This window comes from Oratosquilla oratoria, chromosome 30 (assembly GCF_046742065.1).
Source record: "Oratosquilla oratoria isolate Oo_2021 chromosome 30, ASM4674206v1, whole genome shotgun sequence".
Taxonomy (NCBI): Eukaryota; Metazoa; Arthropoda; class Malacostraca; order Stomatopoda; family Squillidae; genus Oratosquilla; species Oratosquilla oratoria.
In genome coordinates this window covers 47,308,510-47,328,509 of record NC_134806.1, presented here as the reverse complement: position 1 = coordinate 47,328,509, position 20,000 = coordinate 47,308,510, and the positions used below count along the sequence as shown (strand labels likewise).

Here is a 20,000-nt window from a genome sequence, read left to right as displayed (position 1 = left end):
TGCACTGGAGTCTAGCGACGATGTTACTGTGAGAAGATAATAAGGTTTGGTGAGTTCGTCTCCTTTAAGGTAATGTATGAGTGAACTGATTTTACATGCTTGATGATGATGAGTTTTTTTTTTTTTTTTTTTAAATGCGAGCTATGGTGGAGCCCACCGCTGGTCTGGACGGCTATGGGACGCTACCCATGGGCGTTGATTTCCTCCCGTGGTGCAACAGCTCGCACCACTCTCAGCAGCGTGCTCAAGTGCCGTTGCGCTGTACGGAGGAGTTTCGCTGCTCTTGTTGCCTCGCTGATGTAGACCCGATATATATATATACCGCGTGGGTAGTCACCCGTGGTGCGTAATCACATAACTGCACTGGATTAGGTTAGGTAGGGCCGAGCAGGGTCGCACTGTCATAGGCAGGTTTGTGTGTGGCTAGCGCGTCAGGTCTAGTCGCGTGGGCGAAACAACGTGTGCTCCACGCCACGTGGTTTGCACGAGAGAAAGCTCTAAATCAGAGCATTAATTATCCAGGTGGAGGCAATTTATCCAATGATCGGGTAAGCCTCCTTGCTTATGCTGATGATGTGGAGGTTGTGGCCGAGAGAAATAATCAACGAGATCTTTTTAAATTATTCCAAAGAACAACAGAACAGAGAGTCCTAAAATGAAAAAACAGGGGATAGAAATGATGAAGCTGTGTAGAAATGACAATTACGCACCAGAACAAGAGCAAGTTGGATCTCGCAATTACCTGGGGATCAATGTCAGTGAGAGACATTACAATTGCATCATCTATTCATTTGATCTATTTTTATTTATTCGCTTATTATTCATATTTTTCTGCATCCGACCTAGTTATGGAGCAAAAGGTCTCCTGTCGGCATGTTCTTTTGTAATCCTTTGCAAATGAACGACTAGCTGCATGAAACAGATGCTACCATGTTCTGTCATCTGTAATACAGAGTGGACCCATCAGTAGAAAAACTGAGCTATGAATTACACTGTAATAACACCAACAGGTACGGAAGCGAGACGTGGACACTGACAAGGCAAAGAGAGAGGAGACAGGAAACCTTTGTAAACAACATTCCTCAAAAGAATGCGGCAAACGACGAAGAAGAGGGGAGCTGGAGACGCAGGCTTAACTAAGAAATCAGAGGAAGATCCTTGATCAAACCGACCAACTGTGTATTTGGATGAGATGAGGACAAAGTGGGCGGGACAATTCGTCTGCACGGAAGCAGACAGATTACTGAGACAAGTGACGAGAGGTGGAATACAAGGGACATGAAGACTAGGGAGACCCGGGTACAGAAGAGAGAGAGAGAGAGAGAGAGAGAGAGAGAGAGAGAGAGAGAGAGAGAGAGAGAGAGAGAGAAAGAGTCGGAAAGGGTGATTGGCACCACAGTCTACAACCATCTGAAGAGGCGTAATCAAAGCCACGAGGGGGCGTCAGCCTCGTCAGCCACCTGACAGCCACCAGACTAGAGGACTGGTTTGATCCCTCTGTCCCCTGGTGGCGTCATCAGAAGCTTGCTCTTGAATTCGCTTAGTCCTGGGTTCGAGTCCCCCCAGTGACAGTCCCCCCCAGAGTGCATTTAGTTGACAGGGCAAAGGTAACGACTGCTTCGGCCACAGGGACTATTCAGCGCCTTCTGGCGTCGACTCCTTGCCTTCTGTCTTTGTTGTGAATATCGCGTCAAAGCGGTGGAATCTTAGAGGTAACAGAGAGAGGCGAAGGGGAGAAAGAGAGAGGCAGAGAGAGAATGAGAGAGGCAGAGAGAGAGAGAGAGAGAGAGAGAGAGAGAGAGAGAGAAAGAGAGAGAGAGAGAGAGAGAGAGAGAGAGAGAGAGAGAGAGAGAGAGAGAGAGAGAGAGAGAGAGAGAGAGAGAGAGAGAGAGAGAGAACATAAGAACATAAGAATGAAGGAGACTGCAAGAGACCATAAGGCCTACACTAGGCAGCTCCGTATCCATCACCACCTGTCATCCCCATCCATAAAGTTGTCTAATTGTTTTTTTAAAACAACTGATAGTTTCAGCGCTTACTACATGGTTACTAAGTTTATTCCATTCATCGACCACCCTATTAGTAAACCAATTATTGCCTATTTCCTTCTTAAATCTAAATTTGTCCAGTTTATACCCATTACTGCGAGTCTTGCCCTGTGTTTGTTATGATGACCTTGTTTGCATCACCCTTGTTATAGCCTTTGAGAGAGACAGAGAGAGGAGAGAGCGAGAGAGAGAGAGAGAGAAAGAGAGAGAGAAGCAGAGAGAGTGAAATAGACAGCGAGAGAGAAAGAAACAGAGAGGGAGGGAGAGAGAGAGAGAGATGGATACGGAGAGCTAGAGGGAGAGGGAGAGGAGGAAGGGGAGGTAGAGAGGAAAACCCAATTAAGTATCTACCCTCTTGAGTCTGAGTTCTTCCCCCTCTCCCCCCTTCCCCCTCCCTCTCCTCCCTTCCCCCTTTCCCCCTCCTCTCCCCCCGCCTTGTTTGTTTTGTCATGTGACACCACAGTACCTCGTTCGTCGTTGTCTTTCCCTTCGCTATGGTCAGGTCATGTCACCCTGAGTGCGGGTGGACTGCTAAGGGGCTATCACACTGGGCTATTTTTCCTCCGACATCCTTCCTCCAACCTCCATTTGAATAACTGGCATATGAATTTGTTTAGAGAAACCTAGACTTGTCTAAGAACACTTCAATATTGTGTCTAACATTTGTCTAGGTGGACAATCTCTTAGTTCATCATTCGGCTTTGCCAGACGGAAAGACGATATATTTAGAGATTTGAAATTTCAAATATTGTAACCGTTTTTACTCTAACGAACTCTCAACGGTCGTCGCTGATGAAGCTCGTGGAAGTCCAGTGTCATAACCTCTTTAGTCTCTCTCTCTCTCTCTCTTTCCCTCTCTATGCTTCTTTCTCTTTTACTTGCTTCCATTCTTCTCTCTCCTCTCTTTTTCCTCTTACTCCTAGTCTCTCTCTCTCTCTCTCTCTATGCTTCTTTCTCTTTTTCTTGCTTCTACTCTTCATTCTCCTCTCTTCTTCCTCTTACTCCTAGTCTCTCTCTCTCTCTCTCTCTATGCTTCTTTCTCTTTTTCTTGCTTCAACTCTTCTCTCTCCTCTCTTCTCCCTCTTACTCCTAGTCTCTCTCTCTCTCTCTCTCTCTCTCTCTCTCTCTCTCTCTCTCTCTCTCTCTCTCTCTCTCTATGACTCTATCTTTTTCTTGTTTCTACTCTTCTCTCTCCTCTCTTCTTCCTCTTACTCCTAGTCTCTCTCTCTCTCTCTCTCTATGCCTCTTTCTCTTTTTCTTGCTTCTACTCTTCTCTCTCCTCTCTTCTTCCTCTTACTCCTAGTCTCTCTCTCTCTCTCTCTCTCTCTCTCTCTCTCTCTCTCTCTCTCTATGCCTCTTTCTCTTTTTCTTGCTTCTACTCTTCTCTCTCATAGCAAATAGGAAAAAACAGCTGAGTAGGAGTCGTCTTAACGACAATAAAGGTAACATTTCTGGTACGTGGAATGTAGTTAAACAAATGTTGCCAGATAGTAGAAGCAACTCATGCCAAATCGATGACGAAGATCTGTCGAAAAGGGCGGAAGACCTGAATAATTTTTTTGCAAATGTAGGTAGAGTAACCTATCAGAAAACACAAGAGGGATTAAATGAAAATACGGCTAATATAGACATACAAGGTGGATCACAAAATACTGTTATCGATGTAAAAAATGATTTTAAACCTACTCCCGTAGATTGTGAAACCGTAATTTTAACTGTTAAAGAGCTCAGCGATTCTAGTTCTTATGGCTCTGACGAAATACCTGTGCGTTTTATCCGTGACTCACTACCTGTACTTGCCTTTTATATTACTTTAATTATCAATACGTCAATTGTAACCAACACTTTCCCTGACATATGGAAAACAACTCATGTCATTCCAATTCATAAAGGTGGAAATAATGCTGATATAAATAATTATAGGCCAATTTCTCTAATTTGCGTCCTATCTAAAATTTTTAGAAAAGGTAGTAGCCAAGCAGCTAGCTTCATTCCTCGAGTCCAATAAACTCTTAGTAAACTCACAACACGGCTTCCGTTCAAAGCTCTCTACAGAAACAGCTCTCCTGAAAGTTACCGATACTCTTTTCCATAACATTGACAACAAACAAATCTCCCTTCTTATTCTTCTTGATCTATCTAAAGCTTTTGACAGCGTACATCACGATACTTTGCTTAGGAAATGTGTGGAAGTTAGTATAGACCCTACTTGGATAGATAATTATTTATCTAATAGATTGCAAGCAGTTCGTTTAGGAAAAGTCACATCAAATTTACAAAGCATAAACTTTGGTGTCCCACAAGGGTCTATCCTGGGACCAATTTTATTCTCTATTTATGTAAACGATTTCTCCAAATCACTTCCTAACACTTTAGTTTTTCAATACGCTGACGATACGCAAATCATAATGAAAGGAAATATTGAAGGCTTAGACGAGTTGATAAGAAAAGCTGAAAATATACTGCTAAGGGTTAAAACCTATTTCCAAATTAACGGACTGCTATTAAACGAAAAGAAAACTCAATGTATGTTTGTAGGTTCTAGGCAGTATATATCAAGAATACCAGAAGACACGATCATAAATTTTAACGGCTCAGTCATTAAACCTGTAAAAGTAGTTAAGAATCTGGGGGTGTATATGGACCAATATTTGTCTTTCGATAGTCACATAGATCATATACATAAGAAAGTCACGGGGATACTTATGTACCTCACACGAATAAAGGATTGTTTTGATTATGAAACGCGAGTTATGGTAATTGACGCACTGGTACTCAGCATAATAAATTATTGCTCAAATGTATGGGGCTCAGCTAATAAAACCCAGATTGAAAGAGTACAAAAATTACAAAACTTTGCTGCTAGAGTTGCTGTAGGGGGAATAGGTAAATACGACCACGTCTCACCCGCGATTAAACGTTTGAATTGGCTCAAAATAGAAAATAAGTGTTCATTTGATATATGTATGTTTATATTTAAAATATTAAAAAAGAGATTCCCCGAATGGTTGTATAGAAATATCTTCGACATCAGTATAACAAGAGATAGGCCATCAAGGCAAAGACAGAATCTCTATGTTCATCGGGTTAATACTGAAATAGGCACAAGAATGATACCTGTAAGAGGGCCTAAGACATGGAATAAACTCCCTATCGCTATTAGAGACATAACATCAATAAATGTGTTCAAAGATAGGTTGCGTAAATATTTTCTAGATAATCAAATGTAAGTCAGCAAACATTTGTTAGCGTATAATATGCACTAGTAACACAAGGTTTTTAAGCATATTCGATTTTGTAACATTGTGAAATTTTTTTTTTTACCTCCATGTTCTTGCGTTGATAAGCACTGCTAATACAAGTTTTTAAGCTTATATCATTTTGTACTATTATAAAGTCTTTAGTTTTTACCTTCATGTTTTATGTGTACAAAAATATGTATCACTATGTAATGCTCTTGTGAATATTGTAAATAATGTAAAGAATACCCAATGAAAATTGGAATAAAGGAATTATTATTATTATTATTATTATTATTATTATTATTATTATTATTACTCTCCTCCTCCTCCTCCCCCTTACTCTCCCCGTCTTCCTAATCTTCCTACTTTTTCTACTCACCCTCTTCCTCCTTCCTCTCCTCTTCCTCTTTCCTCTCATCTTCCTCTTTTCTTTTCATCCTCTTCCTCTTTCCTTTTCAACCTCTTCCTCCTCCTCTTCCTCCCCACTTCCTCATCGCCCTTCTCTTTCTCCTTCCTTTTCATCCTCTCCCATCCCTTCACCTCCCTCCTCTTCCTCCTTCCTTTTCACCCTCTTCCTCCTCCTCTTCCATCTCCTCTTCCTCCTTCTTATCATCAACCTCATCTCCGTCATCATCATCAAAGATCAGAAAAAATCTATAGACTGCCTTATGCGAGACTTACTCCTCTCTCTCTCTCTCTCTCTCTCTCCCTTCTCTCTCTCTCTTTCTCTCTCCAATACCAGTTCAGTTTCTCCTTAAACCTCTTTTAACCTCGTTTGACCAAGCCCCGCTCAGCATCACTCACTTAATCCAGCTTAACTTAAACCCCGCTTAAAATTAATCCCGCTTAAGATAAGCTTAACCCCCACTTAACCCCGCTTAACTTACTCCTACTTAACTTAACCTCGATTAATTTAACTCCGCCTGAGTTAACCCCGCTTAACTCAACCCCGCTTAAACTTAACCCGGCTCAAACCTAACCCGGCTTAACTTGGCCCAGCCCTCGTGTGGCTGCATACGTGAGACGCCACACACGCTCTCACGGCCCTCTCACGTCGGTTCGAATTCTTGAGATGACGTGGAGTAGGATAGGCCCCCTTTGCCAGGAGAACCGGGGCGTGCCATTCTCGCCCTTGGGACGCGACGCCCTAAGGGCCAATTTGCCCCAACAACGTCGCCCTCCACCCTTCCCAGACGAGAGGGGGGGGGGGGTTTAGTGGGGTCCGAAATTCAAAAATGAGTAAATGACGGGGAAGAGGGAGAGGGAGAGGGAGAGAGAGACAGAGAGGGAGGGAGAGAGAGAGAGAGAGAGAGAGAGAGAGAGAGAGAGAGAGAGAGAGAGAGAGAGAGAAAGAGGAGAGCGAGAGAGAGAAAGAGAGAGAAGGAGAGAGAAAGAGAGGAAGAGAGAGAGGGAGGAAAAAAAAAGAGAGAGAGAGAGAGAGAGAGAGAGAGAGAGAGAGAGAGAGAGAGAGAGAGAGAGAGAGAGAGAGAGAGAGAGAGAGAAAGAAAGAGAAGGGAGAAAGAAAGAGAAGAGAGAGAAAGAGAGAGAGAGAGAGAGAGAGAGAGAGAGAGAGAAGGGAGAGGAGAGAGAGAGAGACGGGAGAGAAGGAAGGAGAGAAGGAAGGAGAGAAGGAAGGAGAGAGGGAAGGAGAAAGAGAGAGAGAGAGAGAGAGAGAGAGAGAGAGAGAGAGAGAGAGAGAGAGAGAGAGAGAGAGAGAGAGAGAGAGACAGAGAGGCAGAAAGAGAGAAAGAGAGGAAGAGAGAGAAGGGAGAGAGAGAGAGAGAGAGAGAGAGAGAGAGAGAGAGAGAGAGAGAAGAGAGAGAGAGAAGAGAGAGAGAGAAAGGAGAGAGAGAAGGAGAAAGTGGGAGACAGACAGACAGACTGACAAATAGACAAAGTGAGAAAGTGAAGGAGAGAGACAGAGACACAGAGAGAGAGAGAGAGAGAGAGAGAGAGAGAGAGAGAGAGAGAGAGAGAGAGAGAGAGAGAGAGAGAGAAAGAGAGAGTCAGACAGACAGACATTTTGAGGTAAAGAGAGAATACGCGCGCACACACACACACACACACACACACACACACACACACACACACACACACACACACACACACACACACGCACACATTCCTACTAAATGTTATTCATAATGTCACATAATCTTATTCAATTATGCGAGCTCATTCACCCACTCTCGCTCTCTCAGTCTCTCTCTCTCTCTCTCCCTCTCTCTCTCTCTCTCTCTCTATCATCCTACTTCGCCTCACTATCTTCCTCACAATCATTTCTTTCCACATCCACCATCTTCACACAATCTTCATTTTCTACATACATACGTATACACATACATGTATACATACACACATACATACAGAATTACATACTTATATACATACATACAGTTACATACTTATACACACACATACATATATACATACATACATGCATACATATATACACACATGCATGGATACATATGTATACATAGTGGATATAGCCCCAACCCTGGGTCGTATTAAAAACAAACGCACCATTATATGTGGGGAACAAGGCCTAGCGCATGATGTACTCAAATGAGACCAGCGCTAAAACTAACAGTGGGCGGGATGCAGGGATGACCCGTCATCCAGGAGGAGCCAAGAAAAGAGGGAGGGAGGGATGGGAGTGAATGGGAGTGGAGTATGTGGGGATGGAATGGGTGGGAGTGGATTTTATGCCTTTGTTTTTTGGCTACCTCCCTCGTAAGGGGGAAAAAGCTGTTGGTATATGTATCACGCACAAACACACCACACACGCCATCATATGTGGACAACGAAGCCTAGCACATTATATACTCAAATTAATCTAACTCGAAAACTAACACAAATTGTACATTGTCAGTGTATATATGTATAGATCTTAACCCAATAAACCAATCATTATCATTATTCGTTTATTACAAACACACACACACACACACACACACACACACACACACACACACACACACACACACATCGAGAGCTCAGAGGACCTCGGCCAAAGAACAACTTCGACTTCCAGAACTGCAATGCGCCACAGAAAATGGGGGGCGTGTCCCCCCCACCGCAGTGCCACGCCCCCCCACCGCCCCCCGCCCCCGCAGTGCCATTAGGAAGGCACTGTTCTACGCCCGGGGACGCTTCAGTGCCAAGTCGAGTCCCTACACGGGGCTTCTGGGGGCGTTCCTTGGGAGACAAGCAGGGGCGGAGGAAGAGGACGGAGGAGGAGGAAGAAGAGGAGGAGGAGGAGGAGGAGGAGGAGGGTGAAGGAAGAGGAGGAAAGGTGGAGGGGGAAGGGAGAATGAGGGAGAGGAGGGGGAAAGATGGAGGATGAGGGGGAAAGGGAGAGTGGGAATGGGGAGAGGAGGGGGAAAGGAGGAGGAGGGGGCGGAGGAAGAGGACGGAGGAGGAAAAGGGTGAAGGAAGAGGAGGAAAGGTGGAGGGGGAAGGGGGAATGAGGGAGAGGAGGGGGAAAGATGGATAAGGAGGGGGAAAGGGAGAGTGGGAATGGGGAGAGGAGGGGGAAAGGAGGAGGAGGGGAAGAGGGAGAAAGGGGGAAGATGGGGGAGGAGGGGGAAAGGTGGAGGAGGGAGAGGGGGGAAGGGGGGAGGAGAGAGAAGAGGGGGAAAGGGGGGGAAGGGGAGAGAAAGGGGAAAAGGGGAGAGGACGAGGAGAGGGGAAAGAGGGGGAGAGTGAGGGAGGGGGAAGAGGGGAGGAGGAGAGAGAAGAAGAGAAAAATTAAAAGAAAAACAAGGAACAAGAGGAAGAAGATGCCTATCTAACCTAACCTAACCAAACCTAACCTAACATTACTTGACCCAACCTAGTCTAACCTAACCTGACCTAACTTCATTCGAGAAGTGAGTATACACGAGAGCGCTTAGAAATGGACAACCTCCCCCCCCATCCCAAAATGGAGTGGGGGGGGATTCACCCCCCCCACACACAAGGGGGGGTTAATACGTATCTAGGGGGGTAAGGGGGGTGAGATATATATTTAATGAGTGAGAAAATAACAAAGAAAACGCAAGAAACATTATGCTATGACGTCACAAAAAAGAAAATGGAGGAAGAGGATGAAGAGGAGGAGGAGGAAGAGGAGGAGGAGGAGGATGAGAAGGAGTAGAAGGAGGAGGATGAGAAGGAGGAGACTATCCTATCGGAAGAGATAAGTCAAGGCAAAACAAAGGAGGGGGAGGAGGAGGAGGAGGAAGAGGAGGAGGAGGAGGAGGAGGAGGAGGAGGAGGAGGAGGGAATCCTATCGGAAGAGATAGGTCAAGGCAAAGCAAAGGAGGGGGAGGAGGAGGAGGAGGAGGAGGAGGAAGAGGAGGAGGAGGAAGAGGAGGAGGAGGAGGAGGAGGGGGAGGAGGAGGGGATCCTATCGGAAGAGATAGGTCAAGGCAAAGCAAAGGAGGGGGAGGAGGAGGAGGAGGAGGAGGAGGAGGAGGAAGAGGAGGAGGAGGAGGAAGAGGAGGAGGAATGTCTAATGACGTTCTTTCTGAAGGATCTCGGGCGCCATAGGACACAGGCCGTGTTTGACCGAAGGATTTTGAAAATACGGTCGATGATTTGTGAAACGTGGTCCGATCAATTGTGAAACATGGTCGATGAATTGTGAAACACGGTCGATGAATTGTGAAACATAGTCGATGAATTGTGAAACATGGTCAAACGGAAAACGAGAAAAAAGAGGAGGAGGAGGAGGAGGAGGAGGAGGAGAGAAGAGGAGAATAAAGAAGAAAATTAGGGAGGAGAAGAAGAGGAAGAGGAGGAGGCAGAAGAGGAGGAAAATGAAGGGGATGAAGAGGAGGAAAAGGAGGGAGAAGAGGTGGATAAAGATGAAGAGGAGGAAGAGGAAGAAGAACTGGATGATGAAGAAGAGGAGGATGAAACTGAAGAGGAGGAAGAATAAGAACTGGGTGATGAAGAAGAGGATGGAGAGAAAGAGGAGGAAGAAGAGGATGATGAAGATGAAGAGGAGGAAGAGAAGGAAGAAGAACTGGATGATGAAGAGGAGGATGAAGAGGATGAAGAGGAAGGGGAAGATAAAGAAGAAAAAAAAGAAGATGAGGAGGAAGAAGAAGAGGAGGAAGAAGAAGAGGAGGAGGATGATGAAGAAAAATAGGAAGGAAAAAAGGAATTGGAAGAAAAGGAGAATGATGTACAAGAGGGGGAGGAGGAGGAGGAGGAGGAGGAAGAGGAGGAAGAAGAGGAAGGGAAGGAAAAAGAGGAAGAGGGAAAGGAGAAAGAGGAGGAAAAAGAGGAAGAGGAGGAAAAGGAGGAGGAAGTGAAGAAGGAGGAGGAGGAGAAGGCAGAGGAGGAACAAGAAGAGGAGGAATAAGAGGAAGAAGTGGAGGAGGAGGAAGAGGGGGATAAAGAGGAAAAGGAGGAGGAAGAGGGGTATAAAGAGGAGGAAAAAGATGAGGAAAATGAAGAAGAAAAAGAGTAGGAAGAAAAAGTGGAGGAAGAAGAGAAGGAGGAGGAGGACAAACAAGAAGAGGAAGAAGAGGAGGAAAAGGAGGAATAAGAAGCGGAGGAGGAGGAGGAAGAGGGGGATAAAGAGGAAGACGAAGGAGGAGGAAGACGAGGAGGAAGAAGAGGAGGAGGAAGAGGAAGAGGAGGAGGAGTATGAAGAATAGGAGCATAAAAAAGAGAAGGATGAACAAGAGGAAGAAGAGGTGGATGAAGAAGAGGAGGAGGAAAAGGAAGAAGAAGCGGAGGAGGAGGAGGAGGAGGAGGAGGAGGAGGAGGAAGAGAGGGATAAAGAGGAGGAAGGAGAGGAGAAGGAAGAGGAAGAGGAGGAGTATGAAGAATAGGAGGAGCATAAAGAGGAGGAGAAGGATGAAGAAGAGGAAGAAGAGGTGGAGGAAGAAGAGGTTGAGGAAGAAGAGGAGGAGGATGAACAGGAAGAGGAGGAAAAGAAGAAGAGGAGGAGGAGGAGGAGAAAGAGGGGGAAAAGGAGGAGGAGAAAGAGGGGAAGAAGGATGAGGAAGACTAACAAGAGGAGGAAGAAGAGGAGGAAAAGGAGGAAGAGAACGAACAGGAAGAAGAGGAGGAAGAAAAGAAGGAGGAAGAAGGGGAGGAGGAAGAAGAGGAGGATGAAGAGGGGGATAAAGAGGAGGAAGACGAAGAAGAGGAGGATGAAGATGAGGAGGAAGAGGAAGAGGAGTATGAAGAAGAGGAGGAGTATAAAGAAGAGGAGAAGGATGAAGAAGAGGAGAAGGATGAAGAAGTGGAAGAAGAGGTGGAGGAAGAAGAGGAAGAGGAAAAGGAAGAAGAAGCGGAGGAGGAGGAGGAGGAGGAGGAGGAAGAGAGGGATAAAGAGGAAGACGAAGGAGGATGAAGAAGAGGAGGAAGAAGAGGAGAAGGAAGAGGAAGAGGAGGAGTATGAAGAATAGGAGGAGCATCAAGAAGAGGAGAAGGATGAAGAAGAGGAAGAAGAGGTGGAGGAAGAGGAGGAGGAGGACGAACAGGAAGAAGAGGAAGGAAAGGAGGAGGAGGAGGAGGAGAAAGAGGGGGATAAGGAGGAGGAAGACGAAGAAGGGGAGGAGGAAGAGGAGGAAAAGGAGGAAGAGAACCAACAGGAAGAAGAGGAAGAAGAGGAGGAGGAAAAGAAGGAGGAAGAAGGGGAGGAGGAAGAAGAGGAGGAGGAAGAGGAGGATAAAGAGGAGGAAGACGAAGAAGAGGAGGAGTATAAAGAAGAGGAGAAGGATGAGGAAGAGGTGAAGGATGAAGAAGAGGAGAAGGATGAAGAAGAGGAGGAAGAGGAACAGAAGTATGAAGAAGAGGAGTATAAAGAAGAAGAGAAGTATGAAGAAGAAGAGAAGGAGGAAGACGAAGAAAAGGAAGATGAAGAAGAGAAGAAAGAGTAAGAAGAAAAAGAGGTGAAGGAAGAGGAGGAGGAAGAGAAAGAAATGGAGTATGGAGAAGAGGGGGAGGAAGACAAAGACGAGGATGAGGAGGATGAGGAGGAGGAGGACCAAATTTGGAATTGAAGCTAGCCTAATGATAAGATAGTGTACGTATGCACACACACACACACACACACACACACACACACACACACACACACACACACGTACACACAAATACACACACACGTACACACACACACACACACACACACGTACACACACACACACACACGTACACACACACACACACACACACACACACACACACACACACACACACACACACACACACACGTACACACAAATACACACACGCACACGTACACACACGCACACATACACGCAGACACGAATGGATCCAGGAATTAGTGGCGGATGAAAGCAAAATCTTGAAAATGAATAAATAAATGAATGAATGAAATTCGCCATAAAATGAAGACGAATTAAAGGCAGAAGCGAAAGATGGAAAGGATTTGGACATTTTTAATTAACTATTCGAAATGACCTTTCGCCAAAAAAGAAATCATAAACTGATAACGTGACATGCAGAGAGAATGAGAGAGAGAGAGAGAGAGAGAGAGAGAGAGAGAGAGAGAGAGAGAGAGAGAGAGAGAGAGAGAGAGGAGAGACAGAGAGAGACAGAGAGAGAGGAGAGAGAGAGAGAGGGGGGGAGAGAGGTAGGGAGGGGGAGGGAGAGACAGAGAAAGAGAAAGAGAGAGAGGGGAGAGAGGTAGGGAGGGGGAGGGAGAGACAGAAAAAGAGAAAGAGAGAGGGAGACAGAGACAGGGGCAAAGAAAGAGGGAGAAAGCTAGAGACAGAGAGGGACAAATAGAGAGACAGAGAGAGACAAAGAGAGAGAGAGACAAAGAAAGAGAGAGGCAGAGAAAGAGAGGGAGACAGAGACAGAGAGAGACAGAGACAAAGAAAGAGAGAGGGAGAGAGAAAGAGAGAGACAAAGAGAGAAAGAGAGAGAGAGAGAGAGAGAGAGAGAGAGAGAGAGAGAGAGAGAGAGAGAGAGAGAGAGAGAGAGAGAGAGAGAGAGAGAGAGAGAGAGAGAGAGAGACCTGACCTAACCAAGCTAAGCTAACCTAACCCACATGTATGATGTGCCCCAATCAGAATTCCACTAATTTATAACTCATAAAAAAATGAATAAATAAATAAATAAACGAATAGATGAATAAATAAATAAATAAATATTTCCTTAGTTACGGTAACATCTTCCAAATAAAAGGATTCGAACCTGCTTTGGTGTCATAGTGGTAACAGCTGGAACATGGAACAATTAATAAATAAATAAATAAATAAAATAAAAATATGTTTGAGAGGACCAGCTGCCGGCCCTCTGAACGGACCGGGTTGCCCCTACGGACCAGCTGCACGCTCACCGATGTTTTGACGGGTGTGGGAAGGACGCAGCTGCCCAGAACCAGCAGATGCAGCTGTTCCTCCTCCTCCTCCAGCAACAGCAGAGAGAGTCGACACCTACACGCCTCCTCCAGCTGCAAAAAAAACAAAAAATAAAAAAATAAATAAATAAATAAAAAAAAATCGGTTTAACGTCGCCAACTTCCCCTTATCAGGAGGCTAGGACGATGCCCCTCACAGAAGACCTTGAAGCACGGGATTGAATGAACTGTGCCCTTGGTCCAACTCGCTGGCGGCAGGGTCTCCAACTGACGTCACCTCGACCTCCGCCGCAAACAGCGACGCTCTAACCGCCTCAGTCGACGAGCATCCGATGACAGTAGGAGTGGCTTTATATATATATATATATATATATATATATATATATTATTATATGGAAATAAACTCATCTGCTGGGATTCGAACTCCCGCCTGAGCGGCGTGCGTCTTTATAAGACGAGAATCGTACCATCACGCCATCCTGACCCGTCAAATCGAAGCGCCTTGGTGCGTGTTGGAGGGTCAGGATGGCGTGATGGTACGGTCTTCATCTTGTAAGACGCAAGCCGCTCAGGTGAGGGTTCGAATCCCAACAGATGAGTTTATTTCCAAATGTCAATTGACACAAACACACACACACACACATATATATATATATATATATATATATATATATATATATATATATATATAGTGTGCGCGTGTATGCACACACATACCCATACCAACTAGCGAGAATCATAAGAGCAATTGCAATTAAATTATGGGGACAAATTAAACTAAAATATTAATGAGAATAATAATATCAGTATCAGCATTCATGTTAACAAAGAGGTAATGTTAATTGTAATGTTAATGGTAGGGATCAATTACGCCAGTGAAGATAATTAAGTACGATTTGCATAGTGAACATGCAGAGGAGAGCGAGAGGGTGACAAAGAGGAGGAGCAGGAAGAGGAGGAGGAGGAGGAAGAGGAGGAGGAGGAGGAGGAGGAAGAGGAGGAGGAAGAGGAGGAGGAGGAGGAAGAGGAGGGGAGGAAGAGGAGGAAGACGAAAAGGAGGAAGAAGAGGAAGAAGAGGAGGAGGAAGAGAAGGAGAGGAAGAAGAGGGGAAGGAGGAAGAGGAGGAAAGAGGAAGAAAATGAGGAGGAATAGAAGGGGGAAGAGAAGGAGGACAAAGAGGAGGAAGAGAAGGAGGACAAAGAGGAGGAAGAGAAGGAGAAATAGGAGGAGAAAGAAGAGGAAGAAGAAGGAGGAGGAGAAAAAATAGGAGGAGGAGGAGGGTTATGGTTTCAAACCTGACAGCATTTTTATGTAAAGATTTATGTAACTGAACTGACAAGATGGCGTAGCAAGGGAAGAGAGGGAGGGGGAGGGGAGGAGGGGAAAGGGAGGGGAGGGAAGGGAGGGGGAGAGGGAAGGGAGAGAAGGGGAGGGGGAAGGGAGAGGAAGAAGGGGAAGGGAGGGGGTGAGGGAGGGGAGAGAAGGAAGGAGGGGGAAGGAGGGAAGGGAGGAGGGGTAAGAGGAGAAGAGGAAAGGAGGGGAGGGGGAGGGAGGAGCGGGAGGGGAGGGTGAGGGAGAAGCGGGAGGGGAGGGGGAGGGAGGAGCTGGAGGGAAGAGAAAGGGAAGGAGGGAAGGGGAAGAGAAGGAGGGGAGAGAGGGAAGGAAGGGAAGGGAGGGGGAGGGAGGGAAGGATAGGGAGTGGGAAGGGGAGGAGAAGGAAGGAGGGGAGGGTGAGGCAAGGGAGGGAGAGGGAGGGAAGAAGGGAGGAGGGAGGGGGAGGAGAGGGGGAAGGGGAGGAGAGGGGAGGGGAAGGAAAGAGAAGGGAGGGGGATGGGTGGAGGAAGAGGAGGATAGGGGGAAGGGGAGGAAAGGGGGAGGAGGGAGAAGGGAAGAGAAGAAGGAGGAGGAGGAGGGGAGGAGGAGGAGGGGAGGAGGAGGAGGGGAGGAGGAGGAGGAGGAGGAGATGGAGGGAGAAGAGAGGAGTATTTATAATGTACTTTTATTTGTTTATATATTGTTTGTGGTCTATTCATTTCTTTGTTAAATAATTTATCCATTTTTTCTATTCACGTATTTCCTTGTTCAAACGTATTCGTATATATTTCATTTGTTAATATATTGTTTGTGGCGTTCGTTCATTCATTCATTTGTTTATTCACTTAATCATTCATTATTATTTTTTTTAATAATTCATACTCTTCACGGACATCAATTCAATGGTTGTTTATCAGCGCGCATGCGCCATAGGGTGTCTGTATGTGCACACGCACACAAACGCACACAATCGCGCGTACACACGCGCGCACACGCACACACAATGTCAACAGACCCCAAAATATCTTGGACAGAAACAGTCGCGTGGGGAGATAGGGGGGGGAGGGGGAGATGGGGAGGGGAGGCTGAGAGGGGGAAGGGGAGGCTGAGAAGGGGGAGGGGAGGCTGATAGGGGGGAGGGGAGGCTGAGAAGGGGGAGGGGAGGCTGAGAGGGGGGAACCTGAGAGAGAGGAGGGGAGGCTGAGAGGGGGGAGAGGGGGAGGCTGCGAAGGGGGAGAGGGGAGGCTGAGAGTGGGAGGAGGGAGGCTGAGAGAGGGAGGAGAGAGGCTGAGAGGAGGGAGTAGGGGATGCGGGGGTGTGGGGGGCTGGGGGGTAGGACGGAGGGGGGCTGGTATGGCTGCCGGAGGGAGAGGGTGGCGTATGCTTGGGGGGGTATAAAATGAGGAATAGCAATGTCTGCTGTGTTGCACTGTGTAGATTAGAGTGTCATGCCACGGGTGGGCAACCCTTGGCACGCGTGCCAAAACATGTCACATCAATGACTATTTTCCGGCACGTGAAACCAAGAGCTCACCTTAAAATGCATAATAACCAATAAATTTCCAACTTCTTGTGTAGGACTAATGGTCACTCACCGCCTGCTGCGCCCGGCGCGAGGCGGATTGATCGGGGCCCCTCCTGGAAGCTGGAGGGATGGGAGGGAGGGGATGGTACATACTCGTGTGTAGTAGTAGTAGTGGGAGGCCTACCACAATAATCATTCTACTCCGTTGGCACGCGAGGAAATGATGTATCAGATATTTGCCTGATTTTGGCACGCACACTCGAAAAGGTTACCCACCCCTGTTTTAGGCTGTTGATGGTTGGATGGGCAATACGTATACTTCGTCTTCGGTCCACCTTCTATGAGGGGTAGCCTTATCAAAGTTCTTCTAGGAATATGTGGAGAAATCCATAATGTTTATATACATAATTTTTTATTATGTACTTGTCTATTTGTTGTTAACGAAAATTATCTTCGTTTTTCCATATAGATTTTTCTTACCTGTTATCTATTCTTTATGTTTTGATATCATTATCATAATTCTTAATGTTATTTAATTTTATCTTATTTTTTCTGTCTTCGTCTACAAAGGATTACAAAGGCGGAGCATGCCGGCCGACAGGAGACCTTTTGGTCCATAACTAGGTCGGGTGCGAAAAAAGGTAATAATGGTAAATAAATCTACTCTTACAGGTTTTCCCCTCTTTTCCCCTCTTCTCGGTAAAAGGCTCCTCCCCTCTCCCGTACACCTGATCTCCCTCAATTTCCCTTTTTCGTGTTTCCCACCTCCCCTCTCTCTCTCTCTCTCTCTCTCTCTCTCTCTCCCTCTCCCGTATACCTGATCTCCCTCACTTCCCCTTTTTCGTGTGTCCCACTCCCCTATCTCCCCTCTTTCGAGTTCCCCCCTCCCCCCTCTCTCTCTCTCTCTCTCTCTCTCTCTCTCTCCCTTCCCCGTCCCACCATCCCCCATTCCTCTCTTCCCCTTCTTTCCTCCTCCTCCTCCTCCTCCTCCTTCCCTCTCCTCTCCCATTCTCCCCCTTCCCCCTCACTTCCCCTTCCTCATCTTCCCTCCCTCCCTCCTCCACCCTCCCCCTTCTCCCTCCTCTTCCTCTCCCTTCCCCCTCCTCCTCCCTTCCTCCTCCCCTTCCCCCTCTTCCGTTTTCTATGGCCTCCCATACTTTCCATTTTCTCAGTCCCCTCAAATCTACATCCTGTCTGCCCTCCACACATTTCATATCTCCCAATCCCTCCACATGCTCCACTTCCTCCACATGCTCCAATCCTTCCATAAGACTCCATTTCTTCCACATTCTCCACTTTTCCGTACTCCAATTCCTCCACATACTCCACTCCCTCCACATATTCAACTTATTCCCCATACTCCACTCCCTCCACATACTCCACTTTTTCCACATACTCCACTTCTTCCACATACTCCACTCCCTCCACACACTCCACATACTCAACTTCTTCCTCATACTCCACTCCCTCCACATACTCCACTCCCTCCACATACCCCACTCCCTCCACATACTCCACTCCCTCCACACACTCCACTCCCTCCACATACTCAACTTCTTCCTCATACTCCACTCCCTCCACATACTCCACTCCCTCCACATACTCCACTCCCTCCATAATACTCCACTCACTCCACATACTTCACTCCCTCCACATACTCCACTCCCTCCACATGCTTCACTCCCTCCACATACTCCACTCCCTCCACATACTCCACTCCCTCCACATGCTTCACTCCCTCTACATACTTCACTCCCTCCACATAATCCACTTTCCCTATATACTCCACTTCTTCAACATACTCCACTCCCTCCACATACTCCACTTCATCCATATACTCCACTCTTGTGTCCTCCACAATTGGTTTTCCCTCCACATCTTCTGATAATGGAGGATGTCTTCAGGAGGGAAGGAGGGAAGGAAGGGAAGGATGGGAGGGAGGGGAGGAAGAGTATGCACGCTTTCAAGTCTTAAGGCATCCAGTCAGTCAGTCTAGGTTTAGATTCAGCGCATTTGTCAATCAGCTAGTCTGACTGACTGTGGATGTCAGTCTTTTAGTTTAGCACGTTCAGTCAGCCTCCCCGTCAATCTGTCAGTAAGTCAGTAAATCAGTCAGTCTGTGCCTCAGTCAGTTGATACGTCATAAATCTGTTATCAAATGTTTCAGACTCTTTGGTCAGTCAGCGACTAAACTTGACTGATTCTCTCTCTCTCTTTCTCTCTCTCTCTCCCCTCCTCTTTCTCTCTATGTCTCTCCCTCCCTCCAGCCTTCCTTCCTCCTCCTCCTCCCTCTCTCTCTCTCTATCTCCTATCTCTGTCTGTTGCCCTCCTTATCTCCCTCCTCTCTCTTTCTCTCTATCTCTCCTTTCATACCTCCACCTTACTCCTCTCTCCCAGCCCCCCCCTCTCTCTCTCTGTCTCTTGCCCTCTCTCTCTTTGTCTCTTGCACTCTCTCCTCTCCATCCATTCCTCCTTCCTGCTCTCTCTCCCACTCCTATCCTTCCTTCCCCCCTCTCTCTCTCTCTCTCTCTCTCTTGCCCTCCCTCTCAATTCTTCCTCTCTCTCCCTCTTCCCATCCTTTTCTCTCCCCTCTCTCTCTCTCTCTCTCTCTCCTGGTTAAAAGAGAAGAAAGCGGACGAGTGTAAGATGATTACAAGCGCACTCAATAGATGGCGTTGGTGTTTCCTTTCTTCTTCATATGTCTTCTTTTTTTATTTCTTCTGCGTCGTTGTCTACATCCATCTGGCGTACCGAGTAATGCGACCAAATAGGAGGGTTCCTCCACAGCCTCTCTATGGAAAAAGGGGGACTATGGAAATTGGCCTCAAAATTGGGCCAAAATTTGATTTTTTTTCTTCTTTTTTCAAAAGACGGCAAGGAAACTTTTTCTGGTTCTTTGATGCGAGGCCCGGTATAGGTACTCTCTCTCTCTCTATCTCTTTCTCTCTCTCTCTCTCCCTTCGTCTCCCTCACTTCCCTTCTCCCCTTCTCTCGCCCTCCACCTTCTCTCGCCCTCTCTCTCTCCCCTTCTCTCCTTTTCCTCTCTCTCTCTTTCTCTTTCTCTCTCTCTCTCCCTCCACCTTTCTCTCCCTCACTTCTACTTCTACTCCTCCTTCTCTCCCTTCACTCTCTCTCTCTCCCATTCTTTCCCTCTCTCTCCTCTTCCCTCTCTCTTTCTCCCCTTCTCTCCCTCTCTCTCTACCTCCTCTTCTCTCTCTCTTTTGGGGGGTTCTCAGTGTGATTGTTTTGTTTTTATTGTTTTTACTTTTTCTTTGTTTTCTTCCTTTTCCTTGTTCACCTCTTTCAAAGCCATCATCAGTTAATTGTTATTTTAGTCTTTGTCATTTCTAATGTTATCAACACCCTTGTTATTGTTGTTACTGCCGTTATTTTTCTTGCTTTCTTCTTGTTATTGATAAATGTATTATCTAGATATTTTTTTTGTTTATCATTGTTATTCATATCTCGTTAAGTGAATTTTTCGCCTAATTTTCCCGGCTCCTTCTCTTCCTCCACATGACGTCATCGGGAGG

General features: G+C 46.4%; 1 protein-coding gene across 1 annotated transcript in view; it reads right to left on the bottom strand.

The window, feature by feature from the left end:
* The window catches only part of LOC143041153 (cGMP-dependent 3',5'-cyclic phosphodiesterase-like), a 199,785-nt gene that overhangs the window by 157,445 nt on the left and 22,340 nt on the right, over positions 1-20,000 (bottom strand). Inside the window, exon 2 of the mRNA XM_076212959.1 lies at positions 13,608-13,721. Within this exon, the coding sequence (XP_076069074.1) occupies positions 13,608-13,721 (114 nt within the window). The remainder of the gene's footprint in view (positions 1-13,607; positions 13,722-20,000) is intronic.